Consider the following 17,610-nt stretch of genomic DNA (forward strand, 5'->3'; position numbering starts at 1 on the left):
GCACCAACATAGCATGCCCAAAGTGTAACAACCCTAACCATACGTTTTTGGAATGTTGAAGGAAACCAGAGCACCTGGAGAAAACCCATGCGGTCACAGGAAGAATGCACAAAGCAACAGGAATCGAACCGTCATGTTATAGCTGGTGCTGCAGAGTGATTGTGCTAACCGTAATGGCTGTTCTTACTGTGTACTGCTTTTCACTTGCATTGGCCTCAGGTTGACTGGTGAAGAGCTAAGACAGTGTGTTCTGATTCCGCTCAATCTGCCTGATATACGTGTCATCTCATTTCTACCTCCCAACAATTTGTCAGAGTTTGCAGAATTTGCTCATTAAGTCTACATTAAGCTCACCATCAAAGCTTAGTAATCTGAGTACCAAAGGTAATTGCTTATATCATGTCACTTAAGCTAGGGAATGCAGGAAGGAAAATAGCTCCAGTTCTTGCATGGTAGTTACTTGGAGATACAGCATGATAATAGGCCCTGGAAGCCCTATGAGTTTGTGCCACCCAGTTACACCTATGTGATCACTTAATCTACCAATCCTAACCCCTAAATCTTAGGAATGTCAGAGGAAACCAAAGCACCTGGAGGAAACCCACACTCTGATGGGAAGAATGTACAAGCTCCTCACAGACAGTGGTGGGAATTGAACCCAGGTCGCTTGTGCTGTAAAGCATTATACCATTCCCATGCTACCGTGTCACCCTTAATGATGTAAAATCCTCCCATGAAGATAAAATATTTATAATCAAGAGAAAATCGGCAGATGCTGGAAATCCAAGCAACACATGTAAAATGCTGGAGGAACTCGACAGGCCAGGCAACATCTATGCAAAAGAGTACAGTTAAACTTTTGGGCTGAGACTCTTCAACAAGACTGGAGAAAAAAAAGATGAGGATTCAGAGTTAAGAGGTGGGGGGGCATGGGAAGCGAGAAACACAAGGTGACAGGTGAAACTGGGAGGGAGGAGGGATGAAGTAAAGAACTGGGAAGTTGATTGGTGGAAGAGCTACAGGCCTGGAATCTAAAAGGAGAGGACATAAAGGAAAAGGGGAGGAGCACCAGAGGGAGGCAAGGATAAGATAAGAGAGGGAAAAGGGAATGGGAATGGTGGTTGAGAGGTGGGGTGGGCATTACCAGAAGTTCAAGAAACCAATGTACATAAAATATTTAAAATTGTCTTCAGAAGACTTCATCTGCACAAAATCTTTCAACATCCGAACAGATTCTCATTCCCCCTCCATTTCCATCCTTCCTGCTTCCTTCTCCACATTCCTATCTCATTGGTTGAGGCAAAGCACTGAGACGTGCATCATTCAGATTCAGATTCTTTTATTTATCACATATGCATTGATACATAGAATGAAATGCACCATTTGCATTTACACAAACTTAGTAAGACATTGGCCAGACTGCACTTCAAAGTTTAAAATACATTTATATCAAAGTATGTATACTATAAACAATCTTGAGATTTGTTTTCTTCTAGCAGACACACAAAACAAAGAAACTCAATTAAAACCAATTAAAAAAAAACTGCCAAGCACCTAATGTGTGGAAAAAAAAGAAATTGTGTAAACAATAAAAAGTAAACAAATAACAATCAGAAATGAAGTTCACGAAAGTGAGTCCAGAGCCACAAAGTCAGTTTGTCGTTGCAGCTGGTGCAGGAGCTGTTAGTTGCAGGCCACAGCCTCAGTTCAGTACAGATACGAGTAAACCTCACAGAACAGTGAGCTGAACACTAGCCCGTCCCTCACCTCAGGCCCTGACAACACAACCTTTTCAAGTTAACCCAGTGATTAAATCATCAGCTCGTTCCTCGCACTTGGACCCAGGCCGATTCGACCCCATGTCTGCTCCAACGATAACCAGTCATTAGATTGTTCCACACTGTCATGCCTGGATTCAGGTATCTTCTAATCTTTTCAATCTGGCTCAGTGCTTAAGTTGGCCAATCAATGGCTCATTTCTCACTCTTGGACCCAGGTGCCACCGCCTCAATTCAGCACTAGGAGCACTGTGAGCAATTTTGGGCCCCTAATGTCAAAAAGGATATGCTGGCATTGAAGAGGGTCCAGAGGAGGTTCATGGGAATTATTCCAAGAATGAAAGAGTTAACGTACAAATAGTCAACACGAGGAAATCTGCATGTAATTCCCTGGGTCGCCTCAGGCTCGCTCAGCTCGTTCTTGTCTAGGGGGAGCAGCCTTCGGCCCCGCCAAACTGGGTAATCAGCTGGTGTGGATGCTGTGTGATGTCCCCGCCTCACCCAAAAACAGACAGTACACCATATGCGATTAAATGAGTACAATTTATAAAGGTTACTATAACTAAGTGATTAATAACGATACAGTATATATGAAGAGAAAATTAAAGAAAAGGCGCCAAACTTATCAAAGTCCAAACCACTTCGTGCACAGCCGTTGGAGCTCAATTTCTGAAGTCTTCTGGCCACCATTCGATCCCCTCCGAACTCCTCGACTCGCAGCTCAGGACCCTCCGAACTCCTCGACTCTCCAAACAGCTCAGGACCCTCCGAGTGGTCAACCAAACACATTTAGCTTCATCCCCCCTCCTCGGAGAATCTCCCGGCCTCGGACCCCCCTTTGGGGTCCGATCCTCGCCCAGCTTAGAGCATTGCATCCTCTCTCTCGACCCCCTCGCGCCGATCTGCCCAAAAGCCTGTCAACAAAAGCTTACAGACTCAGAAGAAAGAACATTAATCCCCATTTGGTTTACAAAGGAATACCATTCTCGTTATCAGTAAATTAGCATTCCTGCTAGTTAACAAAAGGAAACCCTTTCCCAACAGTAACAAAGAAAAAAAACCCCTTTACATGCAGATGCTGGAAATTCAAACAACAACACACACAAAATGCTGGTAGAGCACAGCAGGCCAGGCAGCATCTATAGGGAGAAGCACTGTCGACGTTTCGGGTCGAGACCCTTCGTCAAGACTAACCAAAAGGAAAGATAGTAAGAGATTTGAAAGTAGTGGGGGGAGGGGGAAATGCGAAATGATAGGAGAAGACCGGAGGGGGTGGGATGAAGCTAAGAGCTGGAAAGGTGATTGGCGAAAATGATACAGAGCTGGAGAAGGGAAAGGATCATGGGACGGGAGGCTTCAGGAGAAAGAAAGAGGGGGGGGGAAGCACCAGCGGGAGATGGAGAACAGGCAAACAACTAAATATGTCAGGGATGGGGTAAGAAGGGGAGAAGGGGCATTAACGGAAGTCAGAGAAGTCAATGTTAATGCCATCAGGTTGGAGGCTACCCAGCCGGTATATAAGGTGTTGTTCCTCCAACCTGAGTTTGGATTCATTTTGACAGTAGAGGAGGCCATGGATAGACATATCAGAATGGGAATGGGCGTAGGTGTTCATCCAAACGGTCTCCCAGTCTGCGTCAGGTCTCACCAATATATAAAGGGCCACACCGGGAGCACCGGACGCAGTATATCACACCAGCCGACTCACAGGTGAAGTGTCACCTCACCTGGAAGGACTGTCTGGGGCCCTGAATGATGGTGAGGGAGGAAGTGTAAGGGCAGGTGTAGCACTTGTTCTGTTTACAAGGATAAGTGCCAGGAGGGAGATCGGTGGGAAGGGATGGGGGTGACGAGTGGACAAGGGAGTCGCGTAGGGAGCGATCCCTGCGAAAAGCAGAAAGAGAGGGGGGGAGGGAAAAATGTGTTTGGTAGTGGGATCCCGTTGGAGGTGGCGGAAGTTACAGAGAATTATATGTTGGACCTGGAGGCTAGTGGGGTGGTAGGTAAAGGACAAGGGGAACCCTATCCCGAGTGGGGTAGCGGGTGGATGGGGTGAGGGCAGATGTGCAGGAAATGGGAGAGATGCGTTTGAGAGCAGAGTTGATGGTGGACAAAGTGAAGCCCCTTTGTTTAAAAAAGGAAGACATCTCCTTCGTCCTGGAAAGAAAAGCCTCATCCTGAGAGCAGATGCGGCGGAGACAGAGGAATTGTGAGAAGGGAATAGGCTTTTTGCAAGAGACAGGGTGGGAAGAGGAATAGTCCAGGTAGCTGTGAGAGTCTGTAGGCTTATAGTAGATATCAGTAGATAGGCTGTCTCCAGAGATGGAGACAGAAAGATCAAGAAAGGGGAGGGAGGTGTCGGAAATGGACCAGGTAAATTTGAGGGCAGGGTGAAAGTTGGAGGCAAAGTTGATGAAGTTGACGAGCTCAGCACGCGTGCAGGAGGCAGCGCCAGTGCAGTCGTCGATGTAGCAAAGGACAAGAGGGGGATGGATACCCATATAGACTTGGAACATGGAGTGTTCAACAAAGCCAACAAAAAGGCAGGCATAACTGGGACCCATACAGGTGCCCATGGCTACACCCTTGGTTTGGAGGAAGTGGAAGGAGCCAAAAGAGAAATTATTGAGAGTAAGAACTAATTCCGCTAGACGGAGGAGAGTGGTGGTAGAGGGGAATTGGTTAGGTCTGGAATCCAAAAAAAAACCGAAGAGCTTCGAGACCATCTCGGTGGGGGATGGAGGTATATAGGGACTGGACGTCCATGGTGAAAATAAGACGGTGGGGGGCAGGGAACTTAAAATCATTGAAAAAATTCAAAGCATGAGAAGTGTCATGAACATAGGTGGGAAGAGATTGAACAAGGGGGGATAAGACAGTGTCAAGGTATGCAGAAATGAGTTCAGTGGGGCAGGAGCAAGCTGAGACAATAGGTCTACCTGGACAGGTAGGTTTGTGGATCTTGGGTAGGAGGTAGAAACGGGAAGTGCGGGGTGTGGGAACTATGAGGTTTGTGGCAGTGGATGGGAGATCCCCAGAGCTGATAAGGTTAGTGATGGTATAGGAGACAATGGCCTGGTGCTCCTTAGTGGGATCATGATCAAGGGGTAAATAAGAGGAGGTATCAGAGAGTTGTCGCTGTGCCTCGGCCAGGTAGAGGTCAGTACGCCAGACAACAACAGCTCCCCCCTTATCAGCGGGTTTTATAGTGGGGTTAGGATTGGTGCAGAGGGAGCAGAGAGCAGAGCGTTCGGAAGGAGTGAGGTTGGAATTGGAACAGGGTGTGGTGAAGTCGAGACGGTTGATGTCCTGTCGGCAATTAGCAATAAAGAGATCCAGAGCAGGTAGAAGACCAGAGCGGGGTGTCCATGAAGAAGAGGAGGGTTGAAGACGGGAGAAGGGGTCATCGGTGGGGGTAGGAGAGTCCTTGCCAAAGAAGTAAGCTCGGAGACGGAGCTGGCGGAAGAAGAGTTCAGCGTACGCGGAACTCACTGAACTGTGGGTGAAGGGGGACAAAGGTGAGGCCCTTACTGAGGACAGAGCGCTCTGCCTCAGAGAGTTGAAGGTTGGAGGGAATGGTAAAGTCCTGGCACGGATGAGAGATGGGATCAGAGGGGGGAGGGAGGCTGGTAGTGTCAGTGGAGAGGGAAGGGTTGGGGTGAGAGGAAGATGGAGCCTCTGAGGGCCCAGGAACTGATGATGGGATCAGCTAACGTACAACTAGTGTTTGATGGCTCTGGGCCTGTACTCACTGTAGTTTGAAAGAATGAGGGGCATCTTATTGAAACCTATCAAACATTGACAGATGGACATGGAGAAGATGCTTCCTATATTAGGAGAGTCTAAGATCAGAGGGTATAGCCTCAGAATAGAAGGACATCTCTTTAGATCAGAGATGAGGAGGAATTTCTTTAGCTAGAGGATGGTGAATCTGTGGAATTCATTGCTACAGCTGGCTGTGGAGGCCAAGTCTTTGGGTACATTTAAAATGGAGGTTGATAGGTCCTGGTTTTGTAAAGGCCTCAAAGGTCAGGGGGAAAAGGAGGAGAATGGAGTTGAGAGGGATAATAAATCAGCCATGATGGAATGGCAGAGCAGACTCATTAGGCTAAATGGTTTAATTTTTCTTCTACATCTTATGGTCTGAGGATGTGCTGTGGGCAGCCCACATGTTTCAGTGCCAATGTAGCATGCCCACAATGTTCAGCAGAACAACACAGAACACAACAAAATAGGATATAACAAGCAACAAAACAAAACAAGGTCTGTTCCTCACCCACCCTTTGTCTCATTTTTTAAAACAACATTATTTGTCATGTCCCAATCCATTGTATCCAATGTCACTATATGTGGTTACTCTTTATTCGCCTACCCACTGAGAGTTCACCACAGAAATTTCTACCAGATTACAAGGGGAACAAAAATGTTGGAGACAGAGCAATTGAGGCTGAAAAACAAACAGGATCATCATAAAAAATAAAGCCAATGGACTCAGAGTACTAAAATGCCAAATTTCAAGATGCTATTAATTAGAATCAGAATCGGAACCTGGTTTAATATCATTGGCATATGTCATCAATTATATTGTTTTGTGGCAGCAGTCCACTGCAGTACATAATAATTAAAATATATATCAATTACCATAAGCAATATGTTTTAAAATTATATTAACTAAGCAGTGCAAAAAGTGAGCAAAAACAAAAAACAAAATTGAGGTAGTGTACATGGATTCATTGTCCATTCTGAAATCTGATGGCGGAGGGGAATAATATGTAACTTCAGGCTCCTGTACCTCCTCCTTGATGGTAGCAATGAGAAGAGGGCATGTCCTGGTTTTCTCGGATACTTAATGACAGATACAACCTTTCTGAGGCGTCAGGTTTTGATATGTCCTCAATTCTGGGTTGGCTTATGCCCATGATGGAGCTTGCTGAGTTTGCAACTTTCTGCAGCTTTTTCCAACCCTGTGCTGAGGCCCCTCCATGCCAGACAGTGATGCAACCAGTTAGAATGCTCTCCATGGTACATCTGTAAAGACTTGCTCGAGTCTTTGATATTCCAATTAATGGAATATTTTCAGTAAGTTAGATGGATTAATTGCCCAAGTAGATGTCATCAAGTAATGTATGTTCTGGAGATGATTAATCAAGATTCCAGTTCAAATAAAAGGTCTCAGCCTGAAACATCAATTGTCCATTTCACACTAAAGCTGCTGCCTGACCTGCTGAGTTCCAACAGATTTTTGATATTGGAAACACAAGCGATTCTACAGGTGCTGGATATCCAGAACAACACACACAAAATGGTGGAGATAATTGCCCCTCCCCATCCCAAGGTCACGGACAGTTTCATCAGAATTAGCTGAATATAATTTCTTCCTTTCTGAATTTAAAAAAAAATTGTTTTGCTTCAGAAGCTTTGGTGACCTCAGTAAAATTTTGTATCTCTCCTTAGGGACGTTCAACTCCCTTTTCCCAACCCTTGTGGCACCATGACCCCATCTACTACCCCTTTCAATTATAATTCACAACTAACTGCATTATATCAGCCCTGTTTGAACATCTGTTGTCATCTGCATGCATTGCCATTCAGTTAATGTGTAAACTATTTGCTAAGCACTGACAGAGTTGCCTACAAATCCTCCTTACTTAAGAACAGGCTCTTCATTACATTGGTCCAACTTCCGGCTGGTGAACTTTGACCAGCATTTGGAGAACCAAAGTAATTAGAAAAACAATTCCCAATGAAATTAGTTAGTTCATTTCCAAAACAACTGAACAGCTGTAGGCTTATGTTCCAAAGTGGATCTCAATTGGTTTCCGTGGGGTCGATATGCTGCCATCATTTTATCAATAACTAAGATAGTACATTTGGTCAAACATCCTTCCAAAATGGATAAAGAGATAAAGGGAGAGAGAGATCAGCTTAATTTCTCACACGTACATTGAAGCATCAAAACACAGCGAATTTCGTGGTGTGCGTCAAATCAAATCAGCAAGGGTTGTGCTGGGGACAGCCTACTTCCAGCACTGACATAGCATGCTCACAACTCAACAACTCATCCTTGGTCTGTGGGAAGAAGCAGGAACACACAGAGGAAACCAATATGGCCACAGGGAGAATGTACAAACTTCTTACAGACAGTGGGGGAATCAAACCCTGTTCGGTCATCACTGGCTCAGTAAGGAGATTGTGCTAACCGCTATGTTACCATACCAGAACAAAACAAAGTGCATCAGGCCCTGTTAATTTATCAAAAATATATCAGAGATCAAGAACAAAAGAAGGATTTTGCACTGGTATTTTCATGCATGCATAATCTAGATTCAAATATAGGCTGGTTGTGTTTATTTTTATTTTGGCTGCATCTTTATCTGACTTGATCCTTTTGTTCAGAGTGAAGTTTCAGTACCAGAATGCAATATTTAAAAAAATTACTCCTTAAATGTTTGAAGCAAAAACAACTGTTGATTGTAAAAGCTTCTGTATTTTAATTATTGTAGTCATGTTTTGTTGGTACCAGAATGTGTGGCAACATTCAGCATGGAGTCATAGAGCTCTGCAGCATGGAAGCAGGTTCTTCAGCCCATTTAGTGCATACTAAACTGCTATTCCGCCTAGTCCCATCCACCTGCACCCTCCATAACCTGGATCACAACATGGGCTTATCCAAACACCTTTTAAATTGTTGAAATTGAGCCTGTATCTGCCACTTTTGCAGACTGCTCATTTCACATTCTCACCATCGATTGAGTGCAGGAGTTCCCCCTAATGTTCCCTTAAATATTTCACCTCTAGTCTTACCCAAACTTGGAAAACGTCAGATGCATTTCACTTTATGTTTTGATGTTCATGTGATAAATAAATAAATCTGAATCTAACTCTGAATCTGAACCTTTTGTCGTTCTTAGTACAAAGAGGCAGTAGCAAAATAGATGTTGTTTTTGTGACACTTAAGGGAAATTTGAATAGGTACAGTATATAGATGAGAGAGGCAAGGGGTGTGTCTATGGTCTAGGTGCGACGGATGGGACTAGGGAGGAGATAAGGTCAGCATGGACAAAATGGGCCAAAGGACCTGTTTCTACACTGTCATACTCTATGACTCTAAACTGCACATTGTTACTACTCTAATGAATAATGCATTAGTTAAACCATTCTAGGTGTTAGTTAACCCAAACAAACTGCATTCCTCAGTCACCATTTTATTTAGGACATTAAACCAGGGTTAGCAATCCGATGAGAACACAAGAGAGAGTAATACTAAGCATCACGATGGACTCAGACGCACTGAGCACAGGTGCCCCCCAGGTTTGGGTGCTCAGCCTGCTGCTGTCCACATCGCTGACTCGTGATGGCACTGACAGATCCAGCTCAAACCGGATCATCAAGTTCACTTATATACAACAGTAGTTGGCCTCGTCAATCACAATGATGAGTTGGCATACAGGCGAAACAACATTTCTCTGGACCACGAGGCACCCACAAAACACATATTACACATGTCACAAAAAGCAAAATATTACCACAGATAAGTTACTAAAATATAATCCGATATGCATGTAGTGCAGAGCACTAGGACATGCTGGGGGCAGCCTAAAAGTGTTGCCATGTGTCCAGTGCCAACAAAGCATGCCCACAATGTTCAGCAGAACAACACAAGCAACACCAATAACAACAGAACACCAGCAACAAGCCAAACCCTTTCCCTTGCTCCCACCCTCCCACTCCCACTCATAGACTGTCCTCCAACCCCAGGACAGGGTGCCTCTGTGCCTCTAGCCTCCAGTGAACTCAGGGTCTCCTGGACATCCCCAGTGGACTCACAGACTCAGGGCTTTTGCCAGCATGCCTCGACTTCCAGACTTCAGATCAACCTTCAAGATTTGATCTTCAGCATTGACCTCAGGACCTGCCGATGATGGGTCCCTAAACTCCAGACTCAATAACCTCGGGGATTAGCAGCCCTCATGTCTCCTTCCCGCACGGACCACTAACTCTGGGACCGCTGACCTGGCTTGACTCACTGACCTAAGGAGGGCTGGAGTGCGGGGCACTAGTCCTTGTCCTCACCGGCCTACATCCACAGCACTTGCCAGCCCGACATCTGTCCACAGGTATCCTTGATCATTAAGTTAATTGCACACTGTAAATTCACTAGTGTAAGGGAATGGCAAAAAGGAAATACGGTGAGGATAAGCATTTAAGTTGTGGTGTCACAGAGAAAATAAGGTATGTGGGATTGGGACTGGTGGGAGTAGCACTGCTGGGAGTTAGATGGCCCTGATATGGTGAAAGACCTCCTCCAGTGTCATTCAAAGTAGCTTTACTTTCTAGTGCCTCTAACCATCGCCCATTAACATGAAGACTCAAGTTTTAGTTGTTTTATACTGATCTTTTTTTGAGGGTTCATGGGGATAGTTTTGGGGACCAGGAGGGGAGTTAAGGGTCAGGTTGGTGTTTTAGGGACTGGGATAGGGGGGAATTAGAGGAATTAGAAGACAGGTTGGAGTCTTAAATCTTAAACTTCCACTCTGCTTTTGAAAGACAATGATGTGGACATGGGACGTCTCCAAACCAGTCGGTGCTCTCTCAGGGTCACTGCGCTGTCATTGGGTTCCAGAGCCAGAGTTCTATGTGGGCAAGAGAAACAAGATCCAATGGCCCCTGGGTTTGTGAATCGCTGAGACTGGACTTCAAGGCCAGGTACTTGGGTCCCATTATCAGCGGATCCAGAGTTTGAGGCCTGCTGTTCGGTGTTTGCCATGTTCTGGGATCAAGAGTCAAAGGTCAAATTTGAAATCTGGAAATTCAGGCCAGTGAGCCAGAGCCCCGGGCCTGCAAATTTCTGCAAGTCCACTGAGGTAGTCAGCAGCCAGATGTCTGCATGCCCACATCGAAATCTGGGACCGTTGGAAGCCGGAGGACAAAGAATGCTGGCTGTCTCAGGGCTAGAGGACCATGTATATGCACTGCTGGGTGGAAGGAACAGGGGCTTGTCTTGCCATTGTTGTTTTGTTGCTTGTTGTGTTCTGTGTTGTTCTGCCAAGCATTGTCAACATGCTGTGTTAGCGCCAGAATGTGTGGCAACACTTGCAGGCTGTCCCCAGCACATACTTAGGTTGTGCCGGTTGTTAACATAATCAACACATTTCACTGTATGTTTCAATGTACACATGATAAATAAACTTGAATCTTGAAAACAGTCTTTAAAGTTACATCACTTTGGAACCTGTAGTGTGACAACACCATATAAAAGTTTACTGATGACACCACTGTTGTGGGCTGTATCAAAGGTGGTGATGAATCAGCATACAGGAGGGAGATTAAGTGGTGTAATAACAAATACCTCTCACTCAACGTCAGTAAGACCAAGGAACTGACTGTAGACTTCAGAAGAGGAAATCCAGAATTCCATGAGCAGTAATCATCGGAGAATCAGAGGTGGAGAGGATCAGTATCTTTAAATTCCTGAGTGCCACTCTCTCAGAGGACCTGTCCTGGACCCATCAAATAAATACTATTTAGAAGAAAGCATGACAGAGCTTCTCCTTCCTCAGGAGTCTGTGGAGGTTTGGCATGTCATCAAAAGCCTTGGCAAACATCAACGGATGTGGGTGATGGAGGGGGGTGGGGTGAAGTGTGGCCGGGGCAAGAGGGATGAAGTGAGGAGCTGGGAGGTGATAGGTGGAAAAGGTAAAGGACTGGAGAGGAAAGAATTTGAGAGAAGAGGAAAATTGACCAGGGAGAAGGGGAAAGAGGAGGGTCACCAGGAAGGAGATAATAGGTGGGCGAGGAGAAAAGGTAAGAACCAGAGTGGGGAAATGAAGAAGAGGGAAGGGAGGGAAAAAAAAAACAGTTTTCTTTCTTTCCCAAGCAAACACTTCTGTGTGGTATTTCAACCAAACACCATGATTAGGATCTGACTCAGTCCCTAGGAGAGGCAGTGAGGCATCTCTGCAACCACAATACACAGCCCTTTTACTGGAAATCAAATACTCAAAACCTTGGTGGTTTACCATTTTTGGATTTGCCTCTTCTTAGTTCAAATGGAAAATTTTGAACCATGTTTACAAAACAGAGCAATTAATTCACAATAAAAAAGCATGCTAGAGGGGCCAAAGAAATGATTCTGTTCAGTTCTGGTAACCACATGCAAAGTATCCCCAAAATGAAATGAGCTTCAGACGCAAGTGCAAAGACAATCTGAGATGAAGAAATGCAAGGCAAAATTAAAACGTTCAATTCCTGAGGGATAAAAGAGATTAAGGTGACTCTCATAAAAGAGTGAAAGACTAATTATTTCTATTTTTGAAATACAGCGTGGTTCCAGGCCATTCTTCCCCAAAGAGCCCGCTACATTACAGCAATATGATCAATAAACCTACAAACCCGTATGTGCGAAGGAACCGAAACACCCAGAGGAAACCCACGCCGTCACATAGAAAGTGAGAACAGATAATGAACTGGGATCTCTGGGGCTGTAAAGCATTACACTAAACACTACACTGTCAGGCTGGTAAGGTTATTAAGCAACGTTGACCAATAGAAGAAGAAATGGGAATGAATACAATTATACAGAGTGAGGGGACTCTGAATGTGACTGTCTGTGGTCAGATGAACCAGGTGCAAGGACAGTAAATGCAAGTAACAAGGAGACTTTGGAATGAGAAACCAGTCAGCACCCTGGCTACGGGACTCATGCCTAGAACTAGGAGAAACTGGAGAGGCTACAGACTTCAAAAGCAGATGTGGGGTCGAAGGAGAGGCTGGAGGGTAAGGTTGGGTAAGTACTGTGGAGAGAGAGGGGTTGTTTCTGTACTGTGGTCAGGGAAGGATTATGCCTGTACTGGGGTGAGAGAGGGGTTGTGCCTGTACTGGGGTGAGAGAGGGATTGTGCCTGTACTGGGGTGAGAGAGGGGTTGTGTCTATACTGGGGTCAGAGGCAGGTTGTGCCTGTACCGGGGTGAGAGAGGGGTTGTGTCTATACTGGGGTGAGAGAGGAGTTGTGCCTGTACCGGGGTGAGAGAGGGGTTGTGTCTATACTAGGGTGAGAGAGGAGTTGTGCCTGTATTGGGGTGAGAGAGGGGTTGTATCTGTACTGTGGTCAGGGAAGGATTATGCCTGTACTGGGGTGAGAGAGGGGTTGTGCCTGTACCGGGGTGAGAGAGGGGTTGTGTCTGTACCGGGGTGAGAGAGGGGTTGTGCCTGTACTGGGGTGAGAGAGGAGTTGTGTCTATACTGGGGTGAGATGAGGGTTGTGTCTGTACCGGGGTGAGAGAGGGGTTGTGCCTGTACTGGGGTGAGAGGTGGGTTGTGTCTATACTGGGGTGAGAGAGGGGTTGTGCCTGTACTGGCGTGAGAGAGGGGTTGTGTCTATACTGGGGTGAGAGAGGGGTTGTGTCTGTACCGGGGTGAGAGAGGGGTTGTGTCTGTACCGGGGTGAGAGATGGGTTGTGTCTATACTGGGGTGAGAGAGGGGTTGTGTCTGTACTGGGGTGAGAGAGGGGTTGTGTCTGTACTGGGGTGAGAGAGGGGTTGTGCCTGTACCGGGGTGAGAGAGGGGTTGTGTCTGTACTGGGGTGAGAGAGGGGTTGTGTCTATACTGGGGTGAGAGAGGGGTTGTGTCTGTACAGGGGTGAGAGAGGGGTTGTGTCTGTACTGGGGTGAGAGGCGGGTTGTGCCTGTACCGGGGTGAGAGAGGGGTTCTGTCTGTACTGGGGTGAGAGAGGGGTTGTGTCTGTACTGGGGTGAGAGAGGGGTTGTGTCTGTACTGGGGTGAGAGGCGGGTTGTGCCTGTACCGGGGTGAGAGAGGGGTTGTGTCTGTACTGGGGTGAGAGAGGGGTTGTGTCTGTACTGGGGTGAGAGAGGGGTTGTGTCTATACTGGGGTGAGAGAGGGGTTGTGTCGGTACTGGGGTGAGAGGCGGGTTGTGTCTATACTGGGGTGAGAGAGGGGTTGTGCCTGTACCGGGGTGAGAGAGGGGTTGTGTCTGTACTGGGGTGAGAGAGGGGTTGTGTCTGTACTGGGGTGAGAGAGGGGTTGTGTCTGTACTGGGGTGAGAGGCGGGTTGTGCCTGTACCGGGGTGAGAGAGGGGTTGTGTCTGTACTGGGGTGAGAGGGGTTGTGTCTGTACTGGGGTGAGAGAGGGGTTGTGTCTATACTGGGGAGAGAGAGGGGTTGTGTCTATACTGGGGTGAGAGAGGGGTTGTGTCTGTACTGGGGTGAGAGAGGGGTTGTGTCTGTACTGGGGTGAGAGAGGGGTTGTATCTATACTGGGGAGAGAGAGGGGTTGTGCCCGTACTGGGGTGAGAGAGGGGTTGTGCCTGTACCGACGTGAGAGAGGGGTTGTGTCTATACTGGGGTGAGAGGCGGGTTGTGTCTGTACTGGGGTGAGAGAGGGGTTGTGTCTGTACCGGTGTGAGAGAGGGGTTGTGTCTGTACCGGGGTGAGAGAGGGGTTGTGTCTGTACTGGGGTGAGAGAGGGGTTGTGTCAATACTGGGGAGAGAGAGGGGTTGTGCCCGTACTGGGGTTAGAGATGGGTTGTGACTGTACTGGGGAGAGAGAGGGGTTGTGTCTATACTGGGGTGAGAGAGGGGTTGTGTCGGTACTGGGGTGAGAGGCGGGTTGTGTCTATACTGGGGTGAGAGAGGGGTTGTGTCTGTACCGGGGTGAGAGAGGGGTTGTGCCCGTACTGGGGTGAGAGATGGGTTGTGACTGTACTGGGGAGAGAGAGGGGTTGTGTCTGTACTGGGGTGAGAGAGGAGTTGTGCCTGTACCGGGGTGAGAGAGGGGTTGTGTCTATACTGGGGTGAGAGGCGGGTTGTGTCTGTACTGGGGTGAGAGAGGGGTTGTGTCTGTACTGGGGTGAGAGAGGGGTTGTGTCTGTACCGGGGTGAGAGAGGGGTTGTGTCTGTACCGGGGTGAGAGAGGGGTTGAGTCTGTACTGGGGTGAGAGAGCGGTTGTGTCTGTACTGGGGTGAGAGAGGAGTTATGTCTGTACTGGGGTGAGAGAGGGGTTATGTCTGTACCGGGGTGAGAGGCGGGTTGTGCCTGTACCGGGGTGAGAGAGGGGTTCTGTCTATACTGGGGTGAGAGAGGGGTTGTGCCTACACTGGGGGGAGAGAGGGGTTGTGTCTGTACTGGGGTGAAAGAGGGGTTGTGTCTGTACTGGGGTGAGAGAGGGGTTGTGACTATACTGGGGTGAGAGAGGGGTTGTGTCTGTACTGGAGTGAGAGAGGGGTTATGTCTGTACCGGGGTGAGAGGCGGGTTGTGCCTGTACCGGGGTGAGAGAGGGGTTCTGTCTGTACCGTGGTGAGAGAGGGGTTGTGTCTGTACTGGGGTGAGAGAGGGGTTGTGCCTACACTAGGGGGAGAGAGGGGTTGTGTCTGTACTGGGGTGAGAGAGGGGTTGTGTCTGTACTGGGGTGAGAGAGGGGTTGTGTCTATACTGGGGTGAGAGAGGGGTTATGTCTGTACTGGGGTGAGAGAGGGGTTGTGCCTGTACCGAGGTGAGAGAGGGGTTGTGTCTATACTGGGGTGAGAGAGGGGTTGTGTCTGTACCGGGGTGAGAGAGGGGTTGTGTCTGTACTGGGGTGAGAGGAAGGTTGTGCCTGTACCGGGGTGAGAGAGGGGTTGTGTCTGTACTGGGGTGAGAGAGGGGTTGTGTCTGTACTGGGGTGAGAGAGGGGTTGTGTCTATACTGGGGTGAGAGTGGGGTTGTGTCTATACTGGGGTGAGAGAGGGGTTGTGTCGGTACTGGGGTGAGAGGCGGGTTGTGTCTATACTGGGGTGAGAGAGGGGTTGTGCCTGTACCGGGGTGAGAGAGGGGTTGTGTCTGTACTGGGGTGAGAGAGGGGTTGTGTCTGTACTGGGGTGAGAGAGGGGTTGTGTCTGTACTGGGGTGAGAGGCGGGTTGTGCCTGTACCGGGGTGAGAGAGGGGTTGTGTCTGTACTGGGGTGAGAGAGGGGTTGTGTCTGTACTGGGGTGAGAGAGGGGTTGTGTCGGTACTGGGGTGAGAGGCGGGTTGTGTCTATACTGGGGTGAGAGAGGGGTTGTGTCTGTACCGGGGTGAGAGAGGGGTTGTGTCTGTACTGGGGTGAGAGAGGGGTTGTGTCTATACTGGGGAGAGAGAGGGGTTGTGTCTATACTGGGGTGAGAGAGGGGTTGTGTCTGTACTGGGGTGAGAGAGGGGTTGTGTCTGTACTGGGGTGAGAGAGGGGTTGTGTCTATACTGGGGAGAGAGAGGGGTTGTGCCCGTACTGGGGTGAGAGAGGGGTTGTGCCTGTACCGGGGTGAGAGAGGGGTTGTGTCTATACTGGGGTGAGAGGTGGGTTGTGTCTGTACTGGGGTGAGAGAGGGGTTGTGTCTGTACTGGGGTGAGAGAAAGGTTGTGTCTGTACCGGGGTGAGAGAGGGGTTGTGTCTGTACCGGGGTGAGAGAGGGGTTGTGTCTGTACTGGGGTGAGAGAGGGGTTGTGTCTATACTGGGGAGAGAGAGGGGTTGTGCCCGTACTGGGGTGAGAGATGGGTTGTGACTGTACTGGGGAGAGAGAGGGGTTGTGTCTATACTGGGGTGAGAGAGGGGTTGTGTCGGTACTGGGGTGAGAGGCGGGTTGTGTCTATACTGGGGTGAGAGAGGGGTTGTGTCTGTACTGGGGTGAGAGAGGGGTTGTGCCCGTACTGGGGTGAGAGATGGGTTGTGACTGTACTGGGGAGAGAGAGGGGTTGTGTCTGTACTGGGGTGAGAGAGGAGTTGTGCCTGTACCGGGGTGAGAGAGGGGTTGTGTCTGTACTGGGGTGAGAGAGGGGTTGTATCTGTACCGGGGTGAGAGAGGGGTTGTGTCTGTACTGGGGTGAGAGAGGGGTTGTGTCTGTACTGGGGTGAGAGAGGAGTTATGTCTGTACTGGGGTGAGAGAGGGGTTATGTCTGTACCGGGGTGAGAGGCGGGTTGTGCCTGTACCGGGGTGAGAGAGGGGTTGTGTCTATACTGGGGTGAGAGAGGGGTTGTGCCTACACTGGGGGGAGAGAGGGGTTGTGTCTGTACTGGGGTGAGAGAGGGGTTGTGTCTGTACTGGGGTGAGAGAGGGGTTGTGACTATACTGGGGTGAGAGAGGGGTTGTATCTGTACTGGGGTGAGAGAGGGGTTATGTCTGTACCGGGGTGAGAGGCGGGTTGTGCCTGTACCGGGGTGAGAGAGGGGTTCTGTCTGTACCGTGGTGAGAGAGGGGTTGTGTCTGTACTGGGGTGAGAGAGGGGTTGTGTCTGTACCGGGGTGAGAGAGGGGTTGTGTCTGTACTGGGGTGAGAGAGGGGTTGTGTCTATACTGGGGTGAGAGAGGGGTTATGTCTGTACTGGGGTGAGAGAGGGGTTGTGCCTGTACCGAGGTGAGAGAGGGGTTGTGTCTATACTGGGGTGAGAGAGGGGTTGTGCCTGTACCGGGGTGAGAGAGGGGTTGTGTCTATACTGGGGTGAGAGAGGGGTTGTGTCTGTACTGGGGTGAGAGAGGAGTTGTGTCTATACTGGGGTGAGATGAGGGTTGTGTCTGTACCGGGGTGAGAGAGGGGTTGTGCCTGTACTGGGGTGAGAGGTGGGTTGTGTCTATACTGGGGTGAGAGAGGGGTTGTGCCTGTACTGGCGTGAGAGAGGGGTTGTGTCTATACTGGGGTGAGAGAGGGGTTGTGTCTGTACCGGGGTGAGAGAGGGGTTGTGTCTGTACCGGGGTGAGAGATGGGTTGTGTCTATACTGGGGTGAGAGAGGGGTTGTGTCTGTACTGGGGTGAGAGAGGGGTTGTGCCTGTACCGGGGTGAGAGAGGGGTTGTGTCTGTAC

At 48.7% G+C, this 17,610-nt stretch overlaps 1 protein-coding gene across 1 annotated transcript in view; it reads right to left on the reverse strand.

The window, feature by feature from the left end:
* Positions 1 to 1,419: 1,419 nt before the first annotated feature.
* bmp5 (bone morphogenetic protein 5) overlaps positions 1,420 to 17,610 on the reverse strand; it is a 201,085-nt gene continuing 184,894 nt past the window's right edge. Inside the window, exon 8 of the mRNA XM_059982091.1 lies at positions 1,420 to 2,692. Within this exon, the coding sequence (XP_059838074.1) occupies positions 2,441 to 2,692 (252 nt within the window). The 3' untranslated portion in view covers positions 1,420 to 2,440. The remainder of the gene's footprint in view (positions 2,693 to 17,610) is intronic.

The sequence above is a fragment of the Hypanus sabinus genome, chromosome 10 (genome assembly GCF_030144855.1).
Source record: "Hypanus sabinus isolate sHypSab1 chromosome 10, sHypSab1.hap1, whole genome shotgun sequence".
Classification (NCBI taxonomy): Eukaryota; Metazoa; Chordata; class Chondrichthyes; order Myliobatiformes; family Dasyatidae; genus Hypanus; species Hypanus sabinus.